This window comes from Phyllostomus hastatus, unplaced genomic scaffold (genome assembly GCF_019186645.2).
Source record: "Phyllostomus hastatus isolate PE091 unplaced genomic scaffold, TTU_PhHast_1.1 phas_scaffold_585, whole genome shotgun sequence".
Classification (NCBI taxonomy): domain Eukaryota; kingdom Metazoa; phylum Chordata; class Mammalia; order Chiroptera; family Phyllostomidae; genus Phyllostomus; species Phyllostomus hastatus.
In genome coordinates, this window is record NW_025334037.1 from 26,275,164 (window position 1) to 26,300,899 (window position 25,736).

At 46.7% G+C, this 25,736-nt stretch overlaps 1 protein-coding gene across 2 annotated transcripts in view; it reads left to right on the forward strand.

Moving 5' to 3' along the window:
• Positions 1–337: 337 nt before the first annotated feature.
• Positions 338–25,736, forward strand: part of ALKBH3 (alkB homolog 3, alpha-ketoglutarate dependent dioxygenase) — a 33,802-nt gene continuing 8,403 nt past the window's right edge. Inside the window, exons 1-8 of one of the 2 annotated variants that reach the window (XM_045825523.1) lie at positions 338–775; positions 2,400–2,549; positions 2,903–3,006; positions 4,140–4,174; positions 6,606–6,653; positions 7,582–7,685; positions 9,237–9,325; positions 15,381–15,590. In XM_045825523.1, coding sequence (XP_045681479.1) covers positions 2,471–2,549; positions 2,903–3,006; positions 4,140–4,174; positions 6,606–6,653; positions 7,582–7,685; positions 9,237–9,325; positions 15,381–15,590 — 669 coding nt within the window. In that variant the 5' untranslated portion in view covers positions 338–775; positions 2,400–2,470. The remainder of the gene's footprint in view (positions 776–2,399; positions 2,550–2,902; positions 3,007–4,139; positions 4,175–6,605; positions 6,654–7,581; positions 7,686–9,236; positions 9,326–15,380; positions 15,591–25,736) is intronic. The other variant, XM_045825524.1, reaches the window with a different exon arrangement.

Here is a 25,736-nt window from a genome sequence, read left to right on the forward strand (position 1 = left end):
AGATGCTGGGAAGTCTCCAGTTGGCAGGGGTAGGAGGGTGAAATCCAGAGGGACCTTGGCTTAGAAAGGACGTCTTCACTCCCACCTTCGACATATCCCGGCTCCTCGTGGGAATCCACCTAACCCTCAAACTCTGCGCTCCCCTCCAACCCGGCCCTCCCTTCGGCACCTTAAGCGACGCGGTCCTCTAAGAGCGGGACCGCGGGGCAGCCCGGACTCCAGGAGATGGAGCCGGAAGCGGCTGCCGTGCCGGTGCAGGACGTAAGAGGAAGTGCCTGCCGCCGGGCCTGTGATTGGGGGTTGCTGGAGTCTGTGCTGCACTCTAAAGGTTCCCCGGACCGCTGGTGGCGGGCTGGAGTTTGCTTACCAGGGCGAGCGCATGCGAACCTGCGCGCCCTCTTCCGCGGGCAGGTGCGGCCTTCCGGCTTACCGATGGGTGCTTGGGGCCGGCGGCGTGGGGCCTGCTTCTGAGGCCCCTCCCCACGTGACCTCCAGGACCTCATCCTGGAAGAGAAGAGTCTAAAGTAGGGAAAGTTGCTAGCCCTTGTTGAGGACCAGCCTCTTTCACCTGTCACGCTCGTTTACTCTGCAGTTCAACCGTGAGAGAGAGATTGGTTTCCTGTTTACAGAAGAGGAAACTGAGGCCCAGACAGGTGAAGTCATTTGCCACAGATCATGCCGCTGGAAAGTGACAGATGTGGATTCAAAGCGAGTCTTGGCTAACGCCAGAGCCCGTGCTCTTTGTCCTGCTGCGGCGTTCTCAAGCTTTCTCTGGGTAAAAAATCCCGGGGTGGAGGCTGGGGTTAGTTCACCGTCTTTGGGAGCTCCACGAATTCGGTAGGCCTGGGATGGGGCTCTGGAATCTGTATTTTCAACAAATGACCCGGACATATATCGCTGACCCGTGAACGGAGCAAGAACTATAGCTAATTGCCGTGTTAAGCTTCTAAAGCCTCAGTTGAGAGAAAATGTAGGAGAGCTTCCTCTATATGTCTTGCGGGACTGCAGAGTTGGCCTTCGATTCCACCGTTAACTCTTGAAGATTATTTATATATTTATTTTTAGAGAGAGGAAGAGGGAGGGAGAGAGGGAGAGAAACATCAGCCGGTTGCCTCTCATATGCGCCCAGACAAGGCATGGAATCCCCCACCCAAGCATGTGCTTGGATTGGGAATTGAACCAGCAACCCTTAGCTTTGCCGACATGTCTAACCAACTGAGCTACACCCATCAGGGTAGCCATTAACTCTTTTGGGGCAGGTGGCAGCCTCTATTATCTCCCCACTTATTAAATGAGAAGAATTTCATACTTACTACCTGGGGAATTTGTTAAACCCACAGGGGTGGGAGGCTAAACAAGCCATAAAATAAGCTTGTCATCTTTGAGAACCTGAGATAAAGAACTTTCTCAGGTGGACTCTTAAAGCCCTGGCTGGTGTGGCTCAGTGGATTGAGTGCCGGCGTAGGAAACAAAGGGTCTCTGGTTTAATTTCCAGTCTAGGGCACGTGCCTGGGTTGTGGGCCAGGTCCCCAGTGGGGGCGCACAAGAGGCGACCACACATTGATGGTTCTCTCCTTCCCATTCTCCCTCCTTTTCTAGAAATAAAATCTTAAAAAAATAAAATTAAAGAAGTGGATCGTAGTTTCAAAATACATGGCCTAAACCTCTCTGGCTTGTTTGTTTGTTTTTGTAGCTCTGTATGCTCCTGTATTTGCTATGAACTAAAATTTTACTGATAAAAAGGCCAAGTTAGTATTACATTACTGACCATTATGAAGTGGATATTTCAATTAGCTGAGGACTATAACTTAAAATTTGAATGTTAACATATCTGCTGTCTGTTTCACGAGTGACTTGGGTGAGGCACTTAACCTTGTGGTCCTCGTACACATCTGCCTGTCACCATCTCCTGCAGTGCTTGCTGCCCCTGTATCCACCCTGTGTCAGATCTTCCGAGACAGGCCATGGGCGTCGTTAACAAGCCGCCAGGGAAGTCTGATGCAGCCAGTGATAATAGGATATGGAAATCTTCTTGGAAACTGAGTCTTGGCCTGTTTCTTACTTTCCATGGAGGTGGAGCATTACTTTCCTGATGTTCTGCTCTTGGGGACTAATAAGAGGAATGTGGTTCATAATCCTGGTCTTAGAATTTCTTACGATGCACTATTTTGTGAATGTAGTGAAAGCGCTATAATACAATTGCAAAAGGTAAACCTTAAAGCCAACAACCCTAAGTGCTTAGTAGGCCTCTTAATTGAGATGTGATGACAGATGGTGATTTTATATAGCAGCTCTGGTTGCTATTGAGCAATCTCTCTGCCTGAAAGGATTATAATTACCCCTTAGTAGCACAAGTTCTCACAACCCCAACTAAAAGCATCTTTTTTTTTTTTAAACAGATAACCATTGTGTGGTTCATGTGAGGAATGAAATCTTCTGAAAGCTGAGAGCAGAAGCCCTCCCGGTCAACATGGAGGACAAAAGACGGCGCGCCCGGGTGCAGGGGGCCTGGGCGGGCTCTGCTAAGAGCCAGGCCATTGCTAAGCCAGGCAAGAACCTGTGGGGGTCCCGTGCACATGGACAACTGTCATCCTCTTTTCCTTACATCCCTTTGGTTTATAATGGACTCCCATTTCTATGGTTAGGAATTATTTAAAATGTGGCTGATGTTTTTTGTGGATTTGTTGCTGGGGAGCTAAGGGTTGATCTTTAGTGTTCCTCATGTTTAGTCACTACACTCAGACCTTCCGGTGTGGGGGCCGAGGTCTTCGGAAGACCTTGCTAGTTAGCTTGTAGATGTCATGGAGGTCGTATCTGAGTGGATTTCATTGGTCCTGGCTTGGCAGAGGGAGATGAGAGCAGACTTTCCCCCGGTTTGAGTGTGTCCTCTCTCTTGCTTCAGCTGCCACCGCCGAGAGCCGTCTCCACCAGAGGCCTGGTCAGACCCGGATGAACAGGGAGCATCATCTGTCAGACAGACAGTTTGTGTTCAGAGAACCCCAGCAGGTAAATTCTTATCTACCCTTCAACAGTAGCAAGGACTTCTATTATAGAAGTTATATTCACATAGGAGACACATTAGTGACTGAGTAAATTCACTAATAGAAGGAAAGTTAAAGGACTAGAAGAATGATGAAATGTAGAGTATCAATTTCTAAGTATGTCTGAGGAATCTCTGTAGTCTGCCCCCAAACTATAGGCATATATAATTACGTTTTATTTTTATTTTTGGCACAGAAGATATACCATGATTAGAGGGCTTTTTTCCCATGGTGGGGTAAGGGCGGGGGGGAGGAATGTAAGAAACAGTAAAGATTCACTCTTTACACAACAAAGTGTAAAAAAGAGTTAAAAATCAGCCATCATTCTATAACAGCTATTTTTACATCTCATGACACATGTAAACTACTAAAATTCTGCAGCACACCAAAAAATACACTTTTTGTCGATCTGACCAAAAAGGTATAATTTTGATTGAGTTACAAAAATAATAGTAGTAATTACCTACCCTTTTTGCTCCAAAGTGACTTTAAAGAATCAGGTGCCTATACTTGTATATAAGGATTTCTGGTACCAAAAATTAACCAATCAGACACAACCTTATTATGCGATGTGACCAATAAGATGCAGCTCTGTTATATGACCTATATGTTTATGGTTCAAGACAGGCTATTATTAGGTTGGCTGTTGTCATTTTTTCATTTGACCATCTAAGGGAAAGGAGGTCAGCGATGACTAAATAGTCAGGTATTGCATGTTTAAAAAAAATTTCTGTAGCACACTTGTTGAAAATCGCTGTGCTGTAGTAGTGATTTTATAAATAATGATTCAAATCCCTTCATGGAATATCTTCTATTTTTAAAGTGCTCCTGGAAGTTTTTCCAGAGCTGCTGGCTGTAAGGAAAGTGGATTCATTCCAATCAGATCATCTTTTAACGCTCACGAGTAACTATAAAGTAGTTCTAAGAAGAGCAGAAACAAGGGTTTCTGGTGGGATAGTAAGAGCTTGGAATTAAAAAAAGGATGGTTTTAAACCTGATGTATTTTGACCAGAAATGAGAGGATCTGGTAGCCCTTCAAGTCAGCCGCCCTGAGGACGAGGAGCCGTTCCAGAGTAAGACCTGCCCGTTTCCTTGCAGGTCGTGCGCAGAGCCCCGGAGCCACGAGTGATTGCGTAAGTCGCTTTCTGCCTTCCCATAACCGAGGCCCACGTTGAAATGGAGAGCCCAGATCTTTCCCTGGTGTTTCCATCTAGAAGAGATAACAGCTCAATTAGTTTTTTAATTTTAGGCTGCGATCTTCTTATCTCAGGTGTATTTAAACCTAGTCTTTTGAGAAGCCTCTCTGAATGTACTAATGATGTGGAAAATGCAACAAGATATCTGTACGTCAAACTGCGGACACGGGTGTAGATTTCCTGACCCTACCTCACTAACGTGTCTGCAGACAATAAGCTAAAATACCTCCCAGGTTAGGACTGAGGGGGCTTTCTCCTGAGTCATGGAAACCTGGCTCGTAGAGAAGGCTTTAGGCCCTATTTAACCAGCGATGTGTATGACAGCTGCTAGAAATCTAGATGGCCTTATGGTCTCTTTCTTAACACCACACGACTGTTCCAGAGCAAGGAAACGATAGGAAACATTCCTCTTACATTAATCTATGTCTAAAATGTTTTGTTTTTCAAACTTGTTGAAGGATGCTTTGACTCCTCTGCGTTCCAGTTTCCATCTGACGTACATAAATTGTCAGTGGAAAGCATCTCTTTATGTTCGCAGTTTAGCACTAGGCTTATGTTACTGCCCGTGAGCAGTCTGTTAAGCTGTTTGGCTGTTAACGGTTGAATTGTGTATCTTAGAGATACTTGAAACTAACACAGATGTCGTCATACCTTCAGAAAGGGCATGTTGTGGCCTTGCCACTAGTTAGCTGTGTACCTGGTCCTTAGGTTAATTTATTGCCATCTCTCTGGACTTTAGTTTCCTTGTTCTTAATATTAAGGGTTTGGAGTACTTAATCACTTAAGGCCCACTCTAGTAGCTCTAATGTTCTGTGATTGTTGTACAAATACTAGTGTGATATTGTCTCCGTTGGTGTTAAAGAGAATAAACAAAACCATGAAACCCATTATAAGGTACAGACAGGACATTCGGACTGAGAAAATGGGCCGTTGTGAGTTTGCAAGTGAGGAGCAAAATGATAGAACTCGTTCCTACTTGACCCTAGGGTTTGCTAATTTTGGTTGTCTAAAGTTAGCTATGCTAGATTTTTTTTTACTAGCCAGAGGTGTGGCTCACATTTGAAGTGAGCCAGCTTCTAAATGCAGCCCAAAAGCATGGTGAAACATTGTATCCATGCTCTGGGAAACTTTGTAGGCAACACAGTTAGGAATGTGATACACACTGTATATATGCCTGTAGTTCTGCCTACCTTTGCGCTCAGAGGGGCTCAAACATCTACCTAAGAGCCAGGACAGAGATCACGACCTGCTCACTCACACAGCAGAGGGTGGTGTGAACACTGTTCCTTTATATTACCCTCTACAGCTTACCTTTCTGAGAAGGATCTGACACAGTTATCTTGACAGAGGCACTAATGCAGTCAGGGTCACTTCTCTTACACGGACCTCAGCACACTGCGCATCGGCAAGAGTTTTGTGCTTTTACACATTTGATTGCATTCATTTAGCTTTATTGCTCAACTACTATGTGCTAGGTACTAGGAAGCAGAATAAGAACCCGTTTCTTGCCCGTCAGTAGCCACAGTCTCGTAAATGAAATACACCTGTAATTGGGTAAATTGCAATCCTGTGTATCACGGACCAGCAGATTTGTGTGGAAGGTCTTATGGTAGCACAGAGGATGAGATGTTACCATGGGGGTGGATTAAAGGTCAGGAAGTTGATGCTGAGCTGAGATTTTGAAGGATGAATTAGAATTTCCCACTGAACCAGAGCTGGGGTGGGCAGGTTTGGGGTGCTGGATGGTGGGGAGGCATCCTGGCATGGAGAAAAGCACGGGATTAGCACATGGTGGTGTACTTGAGATCCCAGACAGTAATTGTTGCTGGAGGGTGCTGAGTTAGTGGGGCTGTCGGGGTGGGGCCAGGTCACGGGGACCTCCAACGCAATGCTGAAAAGTGGGTGGGAGCCTTCGAAGGACTCTAACCAGACGTAGAACCTCATTAGACACGGATCTGAAAGGAGTAGACGCTCAGAGCCCCTGCTGCCTGTTACGTGCCTCCCTGTTCCCGAGTCTCCAGAGTGGGGCTGTTTGGCACCCCTTTGTGTGATAGATTGCTGGACTTGATCAGTCTGAAGTGGATCAAGGTAGATGTGGATGAGGTAGAAAGGGGTAGGATCAGAATTTATTTGATTACAGTCTTCTCTGTAGTCTGAGCCTGTCAGGATTCTGTTCCCGACACCATTAATGACGTGCTGCCCCTCGCCCCTGCTCTCAGCGGTGGAGGAAGCTCACCCCGCAGTGCACCTTCGTTGTTCGGTGACTCTGGCGAGCCGGGGCTTTGGGAGGCCCAGAGGATAGCCCTGCCCCTCGCGGACTGTATTGCTCTGCTTGACACTAACCAGTCTGTGTTCTTTGTACCTTTAGCAAAGAGGGTGTATATGAAATCAGCCTGTCACCCACGGGTGTATCTAGGTAAGTGACATTAATCGTTTTTTAAAAAATTTGAAAACATCACCTTAATGCATGGGTGTGATAATTGTCAGTATAAAGTAATGAGGCATTTAAAACAAGTATTTCAGCACTGACATATTCTAATGAATTGCTTTGAAGATGTCTCTGTAATTAGCCCAGTGGCACTGCTATTGTCATAACCCTTTGGGAACCTCCCTTCTAAAGCAAGTTTAACTGTCACACAAGGAAACAGTTGCACTATTTTGGCCACATCTTATTGTGAGCCAGGTATGGCTTAAGGTGAGCTTTGGCTCTTTGAAAATACCAAATGCATCTTCACAGAGTAAAGTTGAAGAGCTTGTTCCAAGGGAAGGATCTCCAAAATGATTTTGAACTGACCTGGCATCGCTAAAACAAGTGTACATTCAGTGAGAGAAAGAACCTTTATTTGGATATTTTAATTTTAATACAATTATAAATGATTGCTTCCTCTACAATTGGCAAAGTCTCTGGAGACTATCGATTATTAAAATAACACAGGTCCAGGCATTTTATTAGTTATTTTACTTTGCCCAGTGACCGTATGAGGTGGGTATCAACTTTGTTGCAGATGACAAAAACCAGGGTTCAGCAGTTAAATAACTAGCCCCAGGGTCCCCAGCTCAGCAGCGCCGGAGCAACACATCAACCCTGTCTGTGAGGGTGCTCATGAGTCCCTGTGTCCTCCCTTCATGCTCGTTTTATTTGCATTAACGTGGAAGGAGTTTATTTTACATCTGGAGCATCACGACCTGGGTGAGATGGCTCTGCTTGCTGTGGGAAGGGGGGGTGAGGTGATTTTGTCTGCACACAAAAGGAGGCAGTGTCCAGATTGATTTATTCTTCTGATAGCGTCTGAGGCCAGTCTTTTCTGTGTTCTTTAGTTAATAACAGTCCTTTCTGCTTCAAGGGTACGTTTGTATCCTGGCTTTGTTGACTTAAAAGAAGCCGACTGGATATTGGAACAGCTTTGTCAGGATGTTCCCTGGAGACAGAGGACTGGCATCCGAGAAGGTGAGTCGGTCCCGGAGATTGCCTTGGCTGTTGCCTCCCGGTCTCCCCGGCTGGAGTGTGTTCTAGTGCCGTTGCCTCTTTTCACCACAGCTGCTTACACGGAGAGCCAGAACCTGCCTGAGACCCCCAGGGTGAGTAGCGGTTAGCCAGAGGGGGCAGAAGAAATCGCAGGCAGTGCTCAGAGAGAACCTGGCAGGAGAATGGGGTGGGGGCCCAAGGAACCAAAGGGAGTTTGGGTTGGCTGAACTATGGGCAACACGCTTACCTGTCCTTGTGCTTGCTCACTACCTGTATTCCTTCAGATGGTGCCAGCTTTCCTCTTTCTTCACCAAAACTTCCAGGGCTTGCTTTTTCATTTTTTTTCTTTTCTAATTCTACTTGGCATATGTTTTTTTGCAGTCCTTCTTACCGGCTTTTTAGTCTCCTTTTTGTTTCACTGGAGGAGTCCAGCCTCCTGTGGCTTTAGTGTCTGTACTTTCCTGTGCGTGTAAAGACGACCTCGTTTTCTACCTGCTCCTCCGTGGTCATCCCCAAAGAACAGTGCCTGTTATACCAGAGGTGGACACTGGGGGGAGCCTGTGCTCTAGCACACAATTCCTTTCTAGCGCATTGAGTGAGTTTAAATTTTCTGTAAAGAAAGAGGCAAAGTATACTGGCTTCATTTGTAACTCAGACATCAGAATAAGAGTCGACTTTTTCTCCTAACTCCCATCAGTTTCTGTAGTAGGGCTTTTGGTGGCAGACTTGGCTTTGATTGCTAACTTTTATTCAAATTAATTGTTAATTTTAAGCAAATTACAGTACTTTTCTAGTCCTTGGTTTTCTGATCAGTAAAATGGAGCTAATAATAATACCTACCTTATATGGTTGTTGTGATAATTAAATGAGGTAATGCATGATAAATACTTAGCAGAATGCTCTATACATAGGCAGCCATCAGTGAATATTAGCTGCTTATATTGTTCTTACTGCTGTACCAGTCGTACCAGTTGTGGGGGAAATAGCAGATCTGTGGGTAGCTCCCTGTCAATGAGTCGGACACAAGAAGCTTCCGACTGCACTCAGCTCCCTGCTGTGGTTGGCAGGATGCTGTTCGCTGTTGGTGCTGCAGAATCAAAGCCGCGTACACAGCAGTGGCACCCGGCAGACGGTGTGTGTTGTTTCTTATACGGACATGGGGGCCACAGATTCTTCCCTGCGAGGCTCCAGGCTCTGTGTCCTGCTTTTTAGACCCTCCTTGCCTCTGGTTGGCTCCTTCCCCCTTGCTTATGTCATAACCGACACGAGTCAGTCGCGTGTCCTCACCTCAGAGCCCTCGCTTGTTCCGTCCATGCCAGCACACCTTCTCGTCTTCTTCCTTCAGCCCTCACCGCCCTCCGCCTGAATCCCGTGGCCTCTAGGGGGTGCGGAGCCTTGGGTCGGGCTCGTCCTTGCCCTTCCTCTGTATTTCTCACAGCCTCCTGCACAATGCGAGGCACAGTAGGTGGCGCTCGCTAGGTGCACGGCAAATCACACGAAACCATCTCAAAGCCCCTGTGTTTTCTCTCTTAGATGTAACTTACCAGCAGCCCAGACTTACGGCATGGTATGGCGAGCTTCCCTACACTTACTCCAGAGTCACTATGGAGCCCAACCCGCACGTATGTTGGAACATTGTTGTTGTACTGTATGGTCGTACAGACTACCAACCATAGGTGTTGAGTCCTATAAAATAATAATAAAATGCTGTGCCAAGCTGCATGGTGGTTCCCGGTTCAGAAAACCCTCGGGGCTCACACATGGAGAGTCACTGCCATTGCTGCGCTTCTGATCCAAAGATGAGAGGAAACTGGCTACAGTGACCTGGAATCGGACTCCAGGACCGCAGGAAAACGACCCATTTCTTCTCCCGTCTCCCCTCCTCCAAGCGTCCCTGGCAGTAGCCCTTCTGTGTCCACCCTGGTGCACTTTTACTGTGGGGCCGACGTCCTCAGGACTGGCCAGCGAGGTCAGAATGTCTCCAGTTTTCAGGCTCTTTTGCCATTTGTGGGAAACAGTTGGTGTTTTTCTTGTTGACTATTTCTTCTGTGGCTGTACTTCTTAGACTTCCAGCTTATCGTTGCCTTGGCTTGTTTCTGCTACTTCTTTTATTTTAAAAATTTCCACGACAGTAAACAAAGAGATTCTAGCATATAAATTAAACTTGTCCAGAGCATGGAGTTAAGATCCAAGAAATAGCTCCCTGTTTAGTCCCTGGAATCTTGCCTTTGGCAAATAATATTACGCTTTATGGAAAAAGACTTTGAAGAAAATGGAGTTCTGCTTACAGCATTGGGATAAACAGAAGTGTGACATGACACATTTTGGACCTTCTAATAATTTATAATCACGAAGTACCACTTCACTGAAAAGGTCATGGGTGAAACGCTGGCTGGTGGTACGTGGCTCTCTCGTGTAGGAAGGTAGCTCGGTGCTTTGGTTTCTAGGCCTGCGCTTCGAATGTGGTCCAGGGAAGTGCTGAGACTTTTATGTCTGGGGCCGATTTGGAAACATGAAGAGAATTGAATCGGGTCAATCCAGCGTAGACTGCTGGCCATGTTTCTGTCAGAACTAATATGCCCTTTTGTCAACGGTCACAGCAGACAAGTTGAGGGTTAGACAGGCCGTGGGGAAGGAGTTCTTTCGCATTCATTCTAGTTAATCTAGAATAGGATTTCTCAACCTTACTATTCATGATTTGAGGCTGGATAGTTCTTTGTTGTTGGGGCTGTCCTGCGCATTGCAGGAAGCTTGGCAGTAAATCTGACTTGTACCCACTGCATGCCCAGAGCACCTCTCACTGAGATGTGACGACCAGAATGACTCCAGGCATGGCCAGGCATCTGCTGAAGTGAGCACAGCTGCCCGTGGTTGAGAACCAGGGCTTTGTAATGAACACAATGCACGTAAGATCTGCCAAGTGGGGTGGTCTTTTATGCTTGGAGAACATTTTGACAGCTTTTTAAAAATTTATTCTTTTTTAATATACTTTATTGATTATGCTATTACCGTTCTCCTATTCCCCCCTTCATTCCCCTCCACCCTGCACACCCACTCCCATATATTTTTTAAAGATTTTATTTATTTTTAGAGAGAGTAGGGAGGGAGAAACAGGGAAAGAAACATCAGTGTGTGGTTGCCTCTCACACGCCCCCTACTGGGGACCTGGCCGCAACCCAGGCATGTGCCCTGACTGGAATCAAACTGGTGACCCAGTTCACAGGCTGGCGCTCAATCCACTGAGCCACACCAGCCAAGGTCATTTTGGCAACTCTTAAAGGGAATTTCTTTTAATGACAACCCTTTATTATAATGTAAGTATTATGTGTTTATTATTGAAAAATTTAGAAACTACAGATAAGCATGAAGAATACTAAAATGTTGGATAATTCTTTCACCTAATGTTTTGGTTCCAGTCTTTATATATATAAAGTTTTATTTGTGTGTGTGTGTGTGTGTGTGTGTGTGTTGAGTTATATGAGTTCTTTATAAATTTTGGATGTTAACCCCTCATCAGATGCATCACTGGTTAATATCTTCCTCCATTCAATAGGTTGTCTTTTCACTTTGTTGATGGTTTCCTTTGTTGTGCAAAAGCTTTCTAGTTTGATGTAGTCCCATTTGTTTACTTGTTCTTCTGTTTTCCTTGCCCTTGGAGATACATGAGAAAAAATATTGCTAAGAGAAGTGTCGAGATTTTACTGCCTGTGTTTTCTTCCAGGAGTTTTATGGTTTCATGTTTCACATTTGAGTCTTTAATCCACTTTGAGTTTGTTCTTGTATATGGTGTAAGGAGTTGGTCTAGTTTAATTTTTTGAATGTATCTGTCCAAATTTCCCATCACCATTTATTGAATATGCTGTCTTTACCTCAATGTATACTATATTTCATTTAACTATATCACTAACATGTTTTAGTGGCATTAAATATTCCTTTACAGCATCATACTTAATAGCTGCATGGTATTCCATAATCAGTATATGCTGTAATTTATTCAAGGAAGCCTCTTTTGTTGGATAGTAAGGTCATCAAATTAGAATTCTTTAATTTGAATTCGGCCAGCTCATAACTTTGTCTTTATTGCTAATAGTTTTGGTTTCTTTATATACCACCTTGAACAAAATCAAAAGCCATGCCCGTCTTAGAATTTTTTAAGGGGAATTCGTGTGTATATATATGTGTGTGTTGAGGATGCTTGTTTAATTTTAAAATTATTGTTTCAAGTTCAATACCCCAGAGCACAGGAGCAGACTCATTCATAGGTCATTAAACTTCCTCCAGTCTGTGCTCAAACTGACTCTTGCGTGAACCCAGCACATGGAAACTGAAGAGCACCGTGGCTGGCTGGGCGGCCGGCCGGCTCGGCCCCGCCTCTCTCCTGCGGTAACCCCAGCGGCACCCCCGGGCTGCCCTGGGCTCCACAGAGCACTGTCTGAAAGCCACTGAATAGGCCCTTTTACTTCTGTGATTCATGTTTTCTCAGATGCTTTTCCTCAAATGTCTTTTAAGGATAGAATGTCTTCACTGAACAGTGGGGTGGTGCTGAATTTCAATTTAGACATTCAGTTCTGAGGGATCTGTATATAGAGTATTGGTTGGAGAGTCTAAATTCATCCTCTAGTTCATTATCCCTTTTCCCCCCTTTCTCCTTACTTCACCACCAGAAATAACCAAGAAAACATATATAGCCTTAGAAACATAATGACGCTGTCGCAGTGCGCAGTCCTTGAGCTGAAGCCGGGGGGGGTTGCGGACTGGTGTCTCCATCACCCTGCAGCGAAGCCGCCTTCCTGCTTCGCATTCCGTTGTCCGTGCTGAGTGTAGCTCCAGCGTCCGATCTTGATCCCCACGAAGTTGAGCTTGAAACCATACAGTAAATAGGAAATACAGCTCGCTAACATCGTTACAGAATGTCACTTTGAAATTTATTCTCTTGAACATAAGTTAGTTTAATAATATTTCTGTTTTACTCACCTAAGTTTGTGTTTGTTCTTATTGCCGTTTATTGTTTTAAATCCTCTGGTTAGAATGTAATGCTAATACCCATAACAAGGGATCCCAGCTTTTGCCGTGGTTTCCGGCTCCCAGCCAAGCTGAGTGAGTGACTCCCGCGTGTGCTTCCCGGGCAGTGTGCCCGCAGCAGCCTTGGGTGCACTCACCGATGATGCCGTGTATCCCTCCGCGGAGCGGAGCATTCGCTCCTCCACCGCCAGACCCGGAACCTGGACTGGGGAGGGGCTCTCGAAGGTATCAGCTCTTAAAGCTCCATCTGTGGACCCCTGGAGTGGGCCACAGAATTCTTTTTGGAAGGCCGCAAGGTCAAACTCTTTCTGTAATAAGACTGGATGACATTTTTTCTGTGTTGAATTTGCACTGACCGTGGATAAAAAAATGCTGGTGGATAAAACTTAGTTTGCATCAGGCATTGTCATCAAGCTAACCTGGAAACCATCGTATTCTTCACACTTGTGCACTTCCAGTTTTTCTAGAAAATGCTGGCTTCCTTTAAGAACATCCCTCGATGAAGCAGTAGACATTAGCTTTGTTAAATCTCGACCTTTCAGTATGTGTCTTTTGAACAGTTTGAGGAAGTGGAAAGCACGTGTGAAGCATTCCTGCCACTTGACCGTGTGACTGTGTGTGCTGTGCGCTGACCTGGCTGCTGGCTCGTGGGCCTTTTTGTCTGGGGGGAAGGACACTGGCAGACGTGTTCACACTGGAGCATTTGGCAAACTTATTCTCATAAATGAATGAAGCGAGTGCCACTTCAAGAAAAACAATGAACAGGATTTATAACTAATGATAGAGGTTGAGTTTTCAAGCAAAGATTAGAATTTTCGGAAAACTCGTAACTGCCACCTTGAGCCTGACCTCTTCCCATTACTTTGCCCTTTCTGGTGAGGCCCATGGTGACATTGATGGGTATGATTTTGTTGTTATTGTATATGAAGCGTGTCAACAGTTAGAGGATCTGCATACGCAGGGAACCAATATTTTCCAGATGACCAATGCTTGATGTTACAGAATCATACCAGATTAAAGAGCTATTCAAAGTGCAAGGTGGGCCAGTGGATTTAAACATAACAGAATATGAATAGTTTGTTCATATAGTTTCAGATTCCACATTGCAACTGATCTTTAAGAAATCAGTACTTGTTGCCTTGGCTGGTGTGGCTCAGTGGACTGAGTGCAGGCCTGCAGACCAAAGGGTCGCCAATTTGATTCCCAGCCAGGACACATGCCTGGGCTGCAGTCTGGGTCCCCAGTTGGGGGCATGTGAGAGGCAACCAATGGATGTATCTCTTACATATCAATGTTTCTCTCCCTCTCTTTCTCCCTCTCTTCCCTTCTCTCTAAAACTAAATAAATAAAATCTGAAAAAAAGAAATCAGTACTTTCAAGTTTTGGTGTAATATCAAAGAATATCTGTAGTTAATATCTGTAATTTGAAAAGGCTCTAAAAGCGCCTCCTCTCTTTTCTGATTGCATATCTGTGTGAAGGCACTTTTCTTCATTTACTTCCACAGAACAAATGCTGTAACAGATTGAATGCAAGAGAAGATATGACAGTCAACTGTCCTTAATTAAGCCAGACATCAAAGAGATTTGCAAAGCCGTGCTGTTCTCACCAGTTTTTTTGTATTAGAAAATATGGTTATATTTATAAAATAATATTTCACTAATGTGTAATGGGTTTGTTATTTTTAAAATGAATTAACCAATTGCTTACATTTTTCAGCTTTAATTTTAATATGGTAAATATTATAGCTGTAACCCATATAAACAGAAGTTCGGTGGGTCCTCCATAGGTTTTGATAGTGTAAAGTTTGAGAACCACTGCCCTAAAGAAGGCTCTGTAAAGCACTTGAGTTTTCTTGGGGGACAGACATAGAATTCTAACAAGAATCAATACAAGCTATGCTGTGTGTAGCTCCAAAGTACAACCCAAGGTCGGGGGTCATAGTGTAGACGGTGATTTCTGAAGTGTAAACTCCATACACGAACTCAGTACGCAGGAGACAGGGCCGGGGATCTGGTTACATCTGTGCTTCACAGGCCACCCCCCTTCTCAAGGCCATGCCATGATTCCGTTCTGTAGGAAGGACTCTTGTTCCCCCGTCAGGTTCTGTTTTTAGGAAGCTAGCCACTCTGGAAATATTAAATACCTTTTTTAAAAAGCTGTTCTGCCATTCACAATAAAGTAGTAATAGAATGAACAGGAGGCCGCCCAGCAGGAAGGATGTCTGGCTCCTCAGACTGGAGTCTGTGTCTGCTGGCTGCCTGGCAGCCCCTCGCGGCGGTGGCAAGCCACCTCATTGCTCCACGTGCCACCTCCCTGGCACGGCGAGGTGGCCGCCCTGAGTGTATTGGCAGCTGCTCCTTTCTGAGGGTCGTGTGTGTAACATGGAAAGGATGAAACAGGCAGACAAGCCCGGTACCCATGGCGTTGTTATACTGAATTTAGCACTTGAATAAAATTGCAGAGGTCAACTTGCTTCAACATGGAAATAATGGGTGTGGGTGAGCTGCTCTTCTTGCCTGCCGTTTATTGCATTCCAAGTGATTTGCTTATTCCTTGCCCCTGTTTACAATGTGACTGATTTTGCACTTTCTCTCTGTTTTTCCACATGGACGCAACCCGTGTCCCTGCTGCTCCTCTCGGCCCGGCGACTGCAGTGGCATCCCGTGCTGCGCACACTGAAGAGCCGAATCGAAGAGAACACCGGCCACACCTTCAACTCCCTGCTCTGCAATCTCTACCGGAACGAGAAGGACAGTGTGGACTGGCACAGTGACGACGAGCCCTCGCTGGGGCGGTGCCCCGTCATCGCCTCGCTCAGTTTTGGTGCCACGCGCACTTTCGAGATGAGAAAGAAGCCCCCGCCAGTGAGTATTTGTGTGTATGTGTGTGTGTTCTTCCTCCTTCCTGTTACTCCATGAAAAAAGTAGAGCTCCTGTTCTCAGGTTTAGAGGATAGGAGTATGTGATTTGTTGATGAAACATTTTGGACTGATTGCTTACCCCAAAGTGCCCATTCATTCGTTTACTTACCTAACAGATGCTGCCTGCCAGGTGCCAAGTGCTGGGGGCCCTTTGTCCTTGGTGGAAAGGACAGATACAGTCCCTGTCCACATGGAGATGGGGGCAGACAGATATTATTGATTACTCAGATAATTACCGTTATGAAAAATGCTCCAAAGGAGGACTTACGAAGGGATGGCCCAGGCTGGCGGGGGGCAAGAAGGGAAGGAGGGAGACTCAAGGGAGGTGCTCTGGAGAGGCCTGATGTTAAGTTCCGTGTCCTGTCGCCACGTTGCTGTGAGGAGCGTCACGTGCATCCTGATTGCCTCCTTAGGCTTCTCCTGAAATACTGGAGACTCTGTGACTCTTCCAGAGGAACTTCAAGCCAGGTAGATATTCAGAGGTGGTGGTCTGTCCAGGTTCAGGTAGAGAAGCAGGGACTAAAGTGACTGTGTAATAACCTCACTCTTCCATCCCAGCTCCTTCATGACATGACATTGGAGCGATCCAAGGCTGTTAATTTTTTAAATCAAAAAGTGTAGAACCTTACGACTAAGGTGGATAGAAAGATAGTAAGAACTCTAAGAAAATAGCAACTCTCCAGCAAATTATCTTGTTTGTAGAGTTTGTGTCTTTTTCTAACCAAGGTTCCCAGTCATTCATTTCATGACATTATACCAGACCCAGTCAGGGTGCCTGCGAGGCTGTGTCTTGCATGGGATTTGATCCAGACCTCGTAATTATTATTAGGCCGTGCTCGTGTCTGTCCTTTGCCAAGTATACTTCTCTGAGACTGCAGGTAGTGGACTGAGCTGTTTTTCTGACATGTATTTGGATTTCCAAGCACAGTATTTTGAAGCATAATGTGTTATATAACATTCATGCCATTAAGTACCTTTTGTTGCTGTAATTTTTGGTGACTTAGGTTTTCTTTGCTTTGTTTACACAGAAATGGCGCTCTGTGTGAGCAGGGGATTGTCCGTTTGTCAGTGAGCTATTGCATGAACCTGCCCCCTGTGCACTTCGAGTAGCCTTCAAGTGTCCTGGGCAGATGGCCTTCCCACGTACCAGGGAACACCACTCGAGAAGCAGACTGCCCAGCCTTTGCTGTATCCCTTTTAGGTCTGGTTATGCTTTTATACATGGGCTTCCTCTCAGTTAAATCCCCGGTGCCCCCATGGGAAGACTTCATCCTGCCCTTAGTAAGACTCCTGTTACATGAACAGCAGAGAGACGCCTCATCTCGTTCTTAAATCCAGACCTTCTGCTCAAGCCGGCGTGTCGAGCAGCAGCTGTGTTCTAGGTGTGGTCCTGGGAGCGGGGCTGCAACGGTGAGTGAGACGAAGTCTTCCTCCTCCTCGTGATGCGGCACATGCTCCTGCTGCGCCTTCCTCCTGGAGGCATCCCTCCGTCCTTCTCATTGGCAGACAGGCTCCAGTGTGTCCAGTGTAGTCTGGACTGTACCCGTCATCTCTGGTTCTTCGCAGTTATTTTCTTTGTTGCCAAGTATTTAAGTATTCACTTACCATTTCTTTACCCATGCACACTTACCACCATCCCCTTTTTAAAACTTTTTTTGGTCTATTTATAGATTGAAATTTAAGAATTTTCAAAACGTGCTTTCTGGATAATTAATTTTACTGTACAGGCCTGTTCTAACTAGTATTAAGCATGAACAGTGTGCTGGTGCCCAGAACGCCTCCATGCCTTTCACCTCCAGGAAGCTGAAGGTCTTCATTTGTCTTCATTTACTGATACAAAACGTTCATGGTGATCAGGAGCTGTCTCTTGGTAGGATACTCCAGCCATGTTGTAGGTTAATGCGTGGATGGAGAGTGTAACTCTCACACAATGTTGTTTCTCAGGGCAGCCACTTGGAACGGAATCTCTGTCTAAGAGGGCGACTGCTCACACTGCTGCTTTATCTGCTCAAGGCTTCCTGGAGTCTGTTTTGATGAACTTCAGTGAAAGCACAGGTGGTGAAACACAGAGTATAGAAGAGGCCCCTTAGTTGTCTGCCAGCCCCAGGGGAATCTTCACTAGAACTACAATTCTAGCTGATGTGATAAATATAGATCTAATGAGGATGGAAATTGGTCTGACATCTTGAAACGATGTTGGCTGAGGAAATGGATTGGGGAAGAAATAGAAATGTGTCCGTACCTCAGGTTATTGGCTGGAGTAAGTTTTGGCTTCCTACATAGTTTTAGCTCTGATGGAATTTGTTGCAATTATGTATTCCTTCAATTCTGGCTTTTGTTTAAGATGGGGAAATTGCCCTGGCTGGCGTAGCTCAGTGGATTGAGTGCAGGCTGCTAACCAAAGCATCGTAGGTTCAATTCCCAGTCAGGGCACAAGCCTGGGTGGCAGGCCATGGCCCCCAGCAACCACACATTGATGTTTCTCTCTTTCTCTTTCTCCCTCCCTTCCCTCTCTAAAAATAAATAAATAAAATCTTAAAAAAACAAAGATGGGGAAATTGAATGCTAATATATTTGAATTATAATCATGCGTAAGAGAACACAGTTTAGAAATGATTTTTCCCCCAGAACCAGTAAGTCCCATTCTTAGGTAAAAAGAACCCAAGTTTAAGCTTTTGGAAAGACTCCTTCCAGTTTCTTTAACAGATAAAAATCTGGGGCTCTGCAAACCTAGCTAAACAGGAAATGCAGAAGCCTTTCCTTGAGTTGACAGCCTTGGAAATGTGTCTGGACTGCATCATCTCCATCTTACTGTAATGATCTTTTTCTCAAGGACTGAAAGGAAATGGTTACTGCAAGTCTTTGTCGACTTCTATTTCTGAACTCCGGGGATAGCTTTGAGAACATGACTCACAGGCCATACAACCCGAGGTAAAACATAAATCAACAAGCATAAAGTTGGCTAATTTGCTGTGTGGAATTTGTAGGAGTCTGACTTTCTGTGACTCCTAGGCACCTATCTCAGTGTGCCGCTATGGACTGTCATTTTTCTGCCTCTCAGCAAGACATGTAGAGTGTGCTAGGGATTGTCACAGGGAGTCTCTTTCAAAAGCCAGTTAGTTTTAACCTGCCGGAAGAGGAGCTGATATCTGTTTGACTTGAGTCAGTTCCTCATCTGAAACTGACATAGAAGAATCATGAGATTTCCTGCGCTTCATTCGAATGTGCACTGTTGAGACAGAAAAGCACCTGTCTGGGGACACTTGCAAAGAGAAATAGTCTTTCTTTCTTTTTCACATTCAGACTCCTCCACCCCTGCAGCAGCTGTTTGTTTTGGTCTGGCACCTTCAGCAGCTCTCTGTAGCTGCTGAGCTGAAAGCGGCCCCAGTTGCACACACACATCGCATCCCTAACAGTTTCTCCCTGTGCTGAGATGGTAAGGAGATCTTTGTTCCCCGAGCATCAGTGCCCCTCTGACTCATGCAGTGGGCCGCGCCAGCGTCGGGCGTGCATCATCCCCAGGATTAAACATCTCACTCCTTTGAGATGCCAGCCCTTCCTCATTGTCCTGCAGTCCAAGCCTGTCAACTCCTGCGCATTCGTTTTGATTTTAGAGTACGTTACTGTTTCCTTTAATGACAATAAAGTGCGAGGGAGTTGGGGGGAGGGCACAGTAAACCGGCCTGATCTTGCTCTTCCGCTAGGGCCACCCCCTCTTTTGTTAATCCGGTTAAAGACCCAGTGAACGGCATTGTATCCCTCTCCCGGCCAATGTCAGGATATACTGTCTGACATTGGCCGGGGGAGGGATAACGGAAGTAAAGCTCACCAAATATACCTAGCTCAGCTGACATGTTTTGGAAATCAAGGGTCTTTTTTATTCTACCAAGCTGAGTTTGTTAAAGCCTTTCCACACTCCTTGTCCCAAATGCGGTTGTACTTTTCAGGCTACATTGTGTCCCTGTTGTAAAGATTAGTCTGCTGCTTTTTCCAGCTAGCTTTAATTCCATCCTGAAAAACAAGCTGGAAGGGGAACTACAAAAGCCATTTGGCAGGCTGCTATTTCTCTGTCGGTTACCCTGGAAACCGTGATGGCTGAGTTGGGGGGGTATTAGATAACAGCAGGAAGTTTGTGATGCACTGGAGAGGGAGATGCCAGAGGCCTTGTTTTTCCAGCGTGTTGCTCATGGATAAGGTCATGGATGAGGTCAGTCCTTATCAGCTGGGTTCTGAAAAGGCCAGGGGCTTCTGTCCACCTCAGGGTGATTGGGTTGAGGTAAGTTAGGCATCTCTCTAACCGCCCCTCCCTCCAGCACCTTCTGAAGGGTGTGAACCCTGTCCACTTCTCCAGGAGAGATGGTTGTAAGCCACTTGTGGTGGTAGAGGCTCCAGAGCGCCCAGAGCACTGGAGTTCCCACTGCCTCCCTTGCTAATTGCTTTTATATACACTACTGGGAAGAGCAGAGTGTAAAAAGGTCAGTTCAATCATTTTCCCAGGACTCTAGAAGAAATGAAGATACTGGAATCCAAAATAATGTAATACTGGCTAGCTGGAGCTTGAAAACTGAGTAAACTGTGGGCAGCATCTCATGGAGCAGCGCCAGCCTCCGCCTGCACCGCGTCCCCACCCCGCTGCCACTCCTGCTGTCCACGCGCACTGGGCCTCCCGACTGCAGCCTCTGTCCCGGGCGGTCACAGGAAGTACTTGAAGGAGATCATTGATAACCGTCGTTGTCGTTTTAAAACAGACCGTAATGAAGGGGAGAAAATCAAGTTTTGTCTCCTGTTTCTGTCACTGATACTGGCAAAAAGCACTTACTGCCTCATCTACACTCATTCCCCTTTTGTAAATGGGGATGATAATTGGTAGCTACTGGATGAGAGTAACAGAAAAGTTGTCCCGGGAAAGGCACTGTGAGAACAGCTCAGTGAGTCTCCGAGCTGTTATAAATGGTGGGTGCCATGGTGACATTAGGTGCGGGAATTGGAAAAGGACGTGAACGGCAGCGAAGCCCGATTCCAGGATTCCCTCGGCCTGTGCAGCGGCGCTCACTGGGGCAGGAGAGGGAGACTTGGGGAGAGAGAAGTGGCCTGCGGCTCAGGGATGGCGATAACGTTTTTGAGCTCCGGTGTCTGGGGGCATTTATAAGTGGTTGGGAAAGTGTGAGTGAGGGAGTGGGTAAATGAACGTGCGCGTGTTTGAGCGGATAGGCCTGGTGGGACCGGAATTCTCTTGAGACTTGACACCCGTTGGGGGTTGGAATCATCATTTGCTCCCTCGGGGCCTCACTCAGGCTGGGACCCACGCCCCGACTGCCACTGGGTGAGATGGATTCCTGCAGAGAGCCTCCGGTTGTGTGCTGTCTGTGACAGTCAGGGGAGCAGCCTTCTCCCAGGCCAGTTGTCGTGTTTGTCGTGATTGGGTGTGGGGTCAGCCTACAAGCTTGAGTTTTTCAGACCTTGTCTCCACGGTAGGGTTTTTCCGACCCCTTTGCTGTGCTCATGAGAACCAACCCTAAGCCTCCTGGTGATGGTCGCATCTTTCACAATCACATCTTCATAGTGGAGGGCTGCTTAGCTGATGCAGGAAGGAGCTCGGTGAGCTGGAGAAGAGGAAGGATGCCCCACGCTGGAGCAAAGCGAGAGAGTGAGGAGAGTATGGGGGGTGCGGTGGGGAGAGTGGGTCGGAGCCAGGGCGTGCCGACACTCGAGAACCTCAGGAAGGAGTGGGTTGTGAGCGCGTCAGAAAGCCATTGATGCGTATTAAGCAGAAGAGAAACATGCTGTCATTGACTCTTTTACCAGGCTCCTTGCTACTGCGTGGAGCCTGGACTGGAAAGGAGCAAGAGGAGAAGCCAGTAGATAGTTAGGGGGTTGTTATGCCCTGTATGTACCTGGGCTCAAGGCAGGGAAGGAGAGCAGTAGGAGCTTAGAGGAGCAGAGCTTTTAGGAGAGGCGTGGGAACAATGATCTGAAAGAGCTACAGAGTGTGTCACTTGAAGAAGGCTCAGAGAACTTGGAGTCTCCTGGGGGTAGCTAGGTTTCGGTGAGGACAGGGACGTGCAGGGGAACCTTCAGAGCCCATGAGGCTGGGAGGATCTGGGTGCATTTGCTTGTCACTGAATTTCCAAAGACACAGTGGAAGTACAGGAAGGGGAGCGTGGGGCTGGGGCGAGCGGGCCGTGTTTGATCGGGCCCTGTCTGGGACCAGTTTGGGCCGAGTGTTCTGCTGTCAGCAGACGATGGGAGAAGTTTGCCGTTTGCCAGTGACTGGGATCAGCTGGATGTCTGGACGGTGGGGTACGTTCTCATAAACTCTCAGAGGAGGGAGAGCATTTGCTTTCAGTGCTACCGTCTTAGGTCAAAACTCTTTTGAGATAACACTTCCTTTTAGTTGTATTTCTTGGAAATGTATCACCAAGAACGGAATCTTCATCATGCAAACTCTTCCGATTTCAAATGCACGTTTAGTGGAGCTGAAGTGACTCCGACAGTGAGTGTAAAGCCAAGTTCGTTTTCGCTTGAATTTAGGAATGTCTCGTTCCTGTCCTGCCCCCAGGAGACACTGTCCGCAGGTGTGGTGCACGGAGCTGCATTGTTCTCTAACGTGGCCAGTCCGGAAGGAAAGGTGGGAGTCCTCGCTGCAGCCTCGTCTGCAGTGCTGAGTTCGGACGCCTGCGGAGTGGGCTGCTGCCGCTGCTGCTGCTGCTGCTACTGCCCCTACCGCTGCGGAAAGCCGAGCCCGGCTCTGTGAGGGAGGGGGCCCCGGGTGTGCCCGTGCATGTCGATGTACTCACGTGCCAGGCCCTTGTGCCCAGTGTTCTCCCTCACCTGCCAGAGCCTTCCGGGCCAGATCAGTGCCCAAAGTCAGGAATAAGTTTAATAAAAACCCAAAGATTTATTTTGGCCCGTGAGTTTAGAGCCATTTTGAACAGATAACCTCAGTGATTTCAAATCTCTGCTGTTCCAGCCAGCCTTATGCTGTGGCAGATCCTATTTCAGAAACAGCTGCTTCTGTTTTTAAAGTAATGTATTTCAGATCGATGTTGATGATATCATTTAAAGTGTGGCTGAGTCAGCAGAACAACTGTGGAGATGACTTTGTAGGGTCCTAGCTCTGTTGTCTTTCCATGATTTCCATAACTAATATGTTTGTGTCAGATTTTAAAAATATGTTATTACTGTGGACAGGAAGTCCAGCTGTGCTCTTGTATCTGCACTATGGAAACCACTTTGCAGTCCAAATATAGCCGCAAGCTTAGATGAACCACTGAGCAGTCCAGAAGCCGGCCAGGTTCTCCGAGGCAAGGCAGCACCACAATGGGGGGGGGGGGGGGCGGGGGCAAAGATTGAAGAATGACTTTCAAAAGGGAGGACATTGTTGGCATCGTTGTAAGTCGGCAGCTATGGCAGATAAAGGGACAGTTGGCCATCATTAGGTTAATTAGATGTAGCACAGGCTAACATTTAGATTCTGAAGTATTTCCATCTGCAAAAAAAGCCTTGACCACAGTTCTCAAGCAACTGCACAGGTGTCTGATCTTCGGACCACAGAGCTAGGGAATTCCTTACTGGAGCTGTTACCGACTCGGGGAAACCCATTTCTCGACCGTACAGACATTCCAAGTAACATCTGACTTCATTTCTTGTTTTTGAAGCACAGGTTCTGGAATAAGTTTTCTGGATCTGCAATTTCCCTTTCCTCACAACCCAGCTCACTCTCGAAACACCTGCTGTCTAGGTGCAGCGTCCCCGCTCTGCTCGTGTACTGACAGGGTGGGCATGAAGAGCAAGCGCATCGGCCTTTTCCCAGTCATTACACCCTTCCTCCTTGTGATGTGAGACACCAGTGCCCGTCACCGCCCTGCTCGGAACTCAGCCTTCTGTTAGCTGCTTTTTCTGCCTCCTGTTGGTTTCTGGAATGCTCTGTTATCTTTGTTATTCTCGCGCTTTTCTTACTGCCACCTCTCTGCCACCTTCAGAGGTTTTTGAACCTTTTTTTTCTTTTGCCTTCAGCCCCTTAAATATGTTTAAGATGATCTTTGATTTTGTTATTTTTGACTATATTGTCTTTCAGGAGATTATAAACTGGCCATGGACTGTAACGGCCATTGGCCAAGGCCCATTTCTGTCTTATTATTATGTCCCCAGCATTTAGCAGTGTGTGAGTGAGTGTGAGTGTGCTGTGAGTGCACTTGGTGTGGATGAGTGAGTGAGTGAGGTCTTGCTTGTTCCTATGGCTCCAGCCATTCCTTCTTGGGTGGCTGCGTTCTGAATCTCTGGTCTCCGGCTTTGACTTTGATCTCGGGTTCCAGTCATCACTTTCTGCGTGTTCATGAGATGCTGCCCTCACTTATAACAGCACTTGTCACTTCTAACTTGAAATCATAAAGTCGCATTACTGTTCTCTGAGAAAAAACATAATTCCACCTGCTGAAAAGTCCATTTATGTTCACAGTCTCACTGTTCTCTTGGTCAGGTTAAAAACAAGAGTTATTTTCAGTTCTTTATTGCTCTCCAGTTTTAAGTGTTTCATGTCCAAAATTTTCTTACTTCTCGGACTGTGTGAAGGACTCGTCCCTCTCAGAGTGACCATCTTCATCCCGGGCTCTTCATACCACGTGTCTAAAATACCAACAATGACCCTTTCCCCGCCAGTGTCCAAAATTCCAGTCCTTTCTCCCCTCAGTTTTGTCTGGTACCCAGATGCCAGACATTTGCAGAGTAGTTCATATTCTCTTTCTCTCTCTCTCTTCTCTCCTCCCCCCGACAAACGCTAATTGAACATCTGCTGCCTGTGGGGCACTTGTGCCCGCCTCTGGAGCCGGAGCAGCGAGCACAGCACATGTGGGCCCTGCCTTCCTGGGGGTCACGGGAGCTGGACAGCTGTCAGATGGACAGAGAGAAGTGACGATCCTGAGCTCTGAGTTTGGATTTTGTTCTAAGTGCAGTGCGAATGAATGAGGTGGTGACACGGTCTGGTGTCCGTGGTGAAGGGTCACTCTGGCTGCAGTGTGAAGGATGGTTTGGGGAGAGGTGAGAGCAGGAGACTAAGTAAAACGTGGTTCCAGTGTCCTCAGTGGGAAACTGCTGGTTCGGACGAGAAAGGGGGCAGTGGGGTTGAACAAGTGAGTGAATCCGATGCATGATTTTGAGGGAGAACCCGCAGGACTTGCTGATGGTGACTGAGATGTAACTGTGAGGGTAGAGTCAGGAATGACTCCCAGGTTTCTGGCTGGAGCAGCTGGTGGGTGTAGGTGCTACTCTGTCAGATGGGGGAGGAGTGGGTATTTTTGCATTTGGTTTTGGCCTTAAGGAGATTTCCTAGAGAGAATCAAGAGTTCCTTCTTCTCCATGGTAAGTTTGAGATGCTTGAGACTTTCGGACGTAAAGTAGGCTGTTGGCTAAGTCTGGAGGTCGATGACAGGCCCGTGCTGGAGATGTCATGTGGGAGTTGTCAGACGACAACAATAATGTGGTGATAATGATCGATGACAGGTGTGTCATGTTGACTCTGTGCCTGGCTCTGTTCTCAGTATTTTACATGTAATCCTCCCATAGTCTGATGAAGTTCGTACTGCTATTATTTGTATAGAAGAGGAGGCCGAGGCAGTGTTAAATCGTGTGCCCGCCCAACACGGCTCAGAAGCTGGTAAATGAACTGAAACTAATAATATAGACAATAGGTAAAGCATTGTCATTCAGGGCGAGGGAGTGGAGAAAAAGAAGCAGAGAGCCAAGACTGAGCTCTCTGCTTTCATCACTTTGTTTTCCAACTCAGACATCTTTATTTGTGCCTCCTGAACCAACGGGTAAAATGCAGACTCCTTAGTTGGACTGTCAAATTGTCCCATAATCTTTGCTCAGCGTACTTTGGACGCCCGTTGTTCCCTGTGTGATTGCACCATTCTGCTGAACTATCTCTCTGCTCCTCAGGCACGCTCTCCACCTCCTCGGTAACTTAAGTCCTTCCAGGCCTCAAGGGCCCCTGGTAGCCTTGAAGCCCTCCTTGGGGCCCTCCAGTGCAGACACTAATAATAGCAACCACATGTCAAGAGTTTCCTGTGAGCTTGGGAAATGAGTAGCAGGC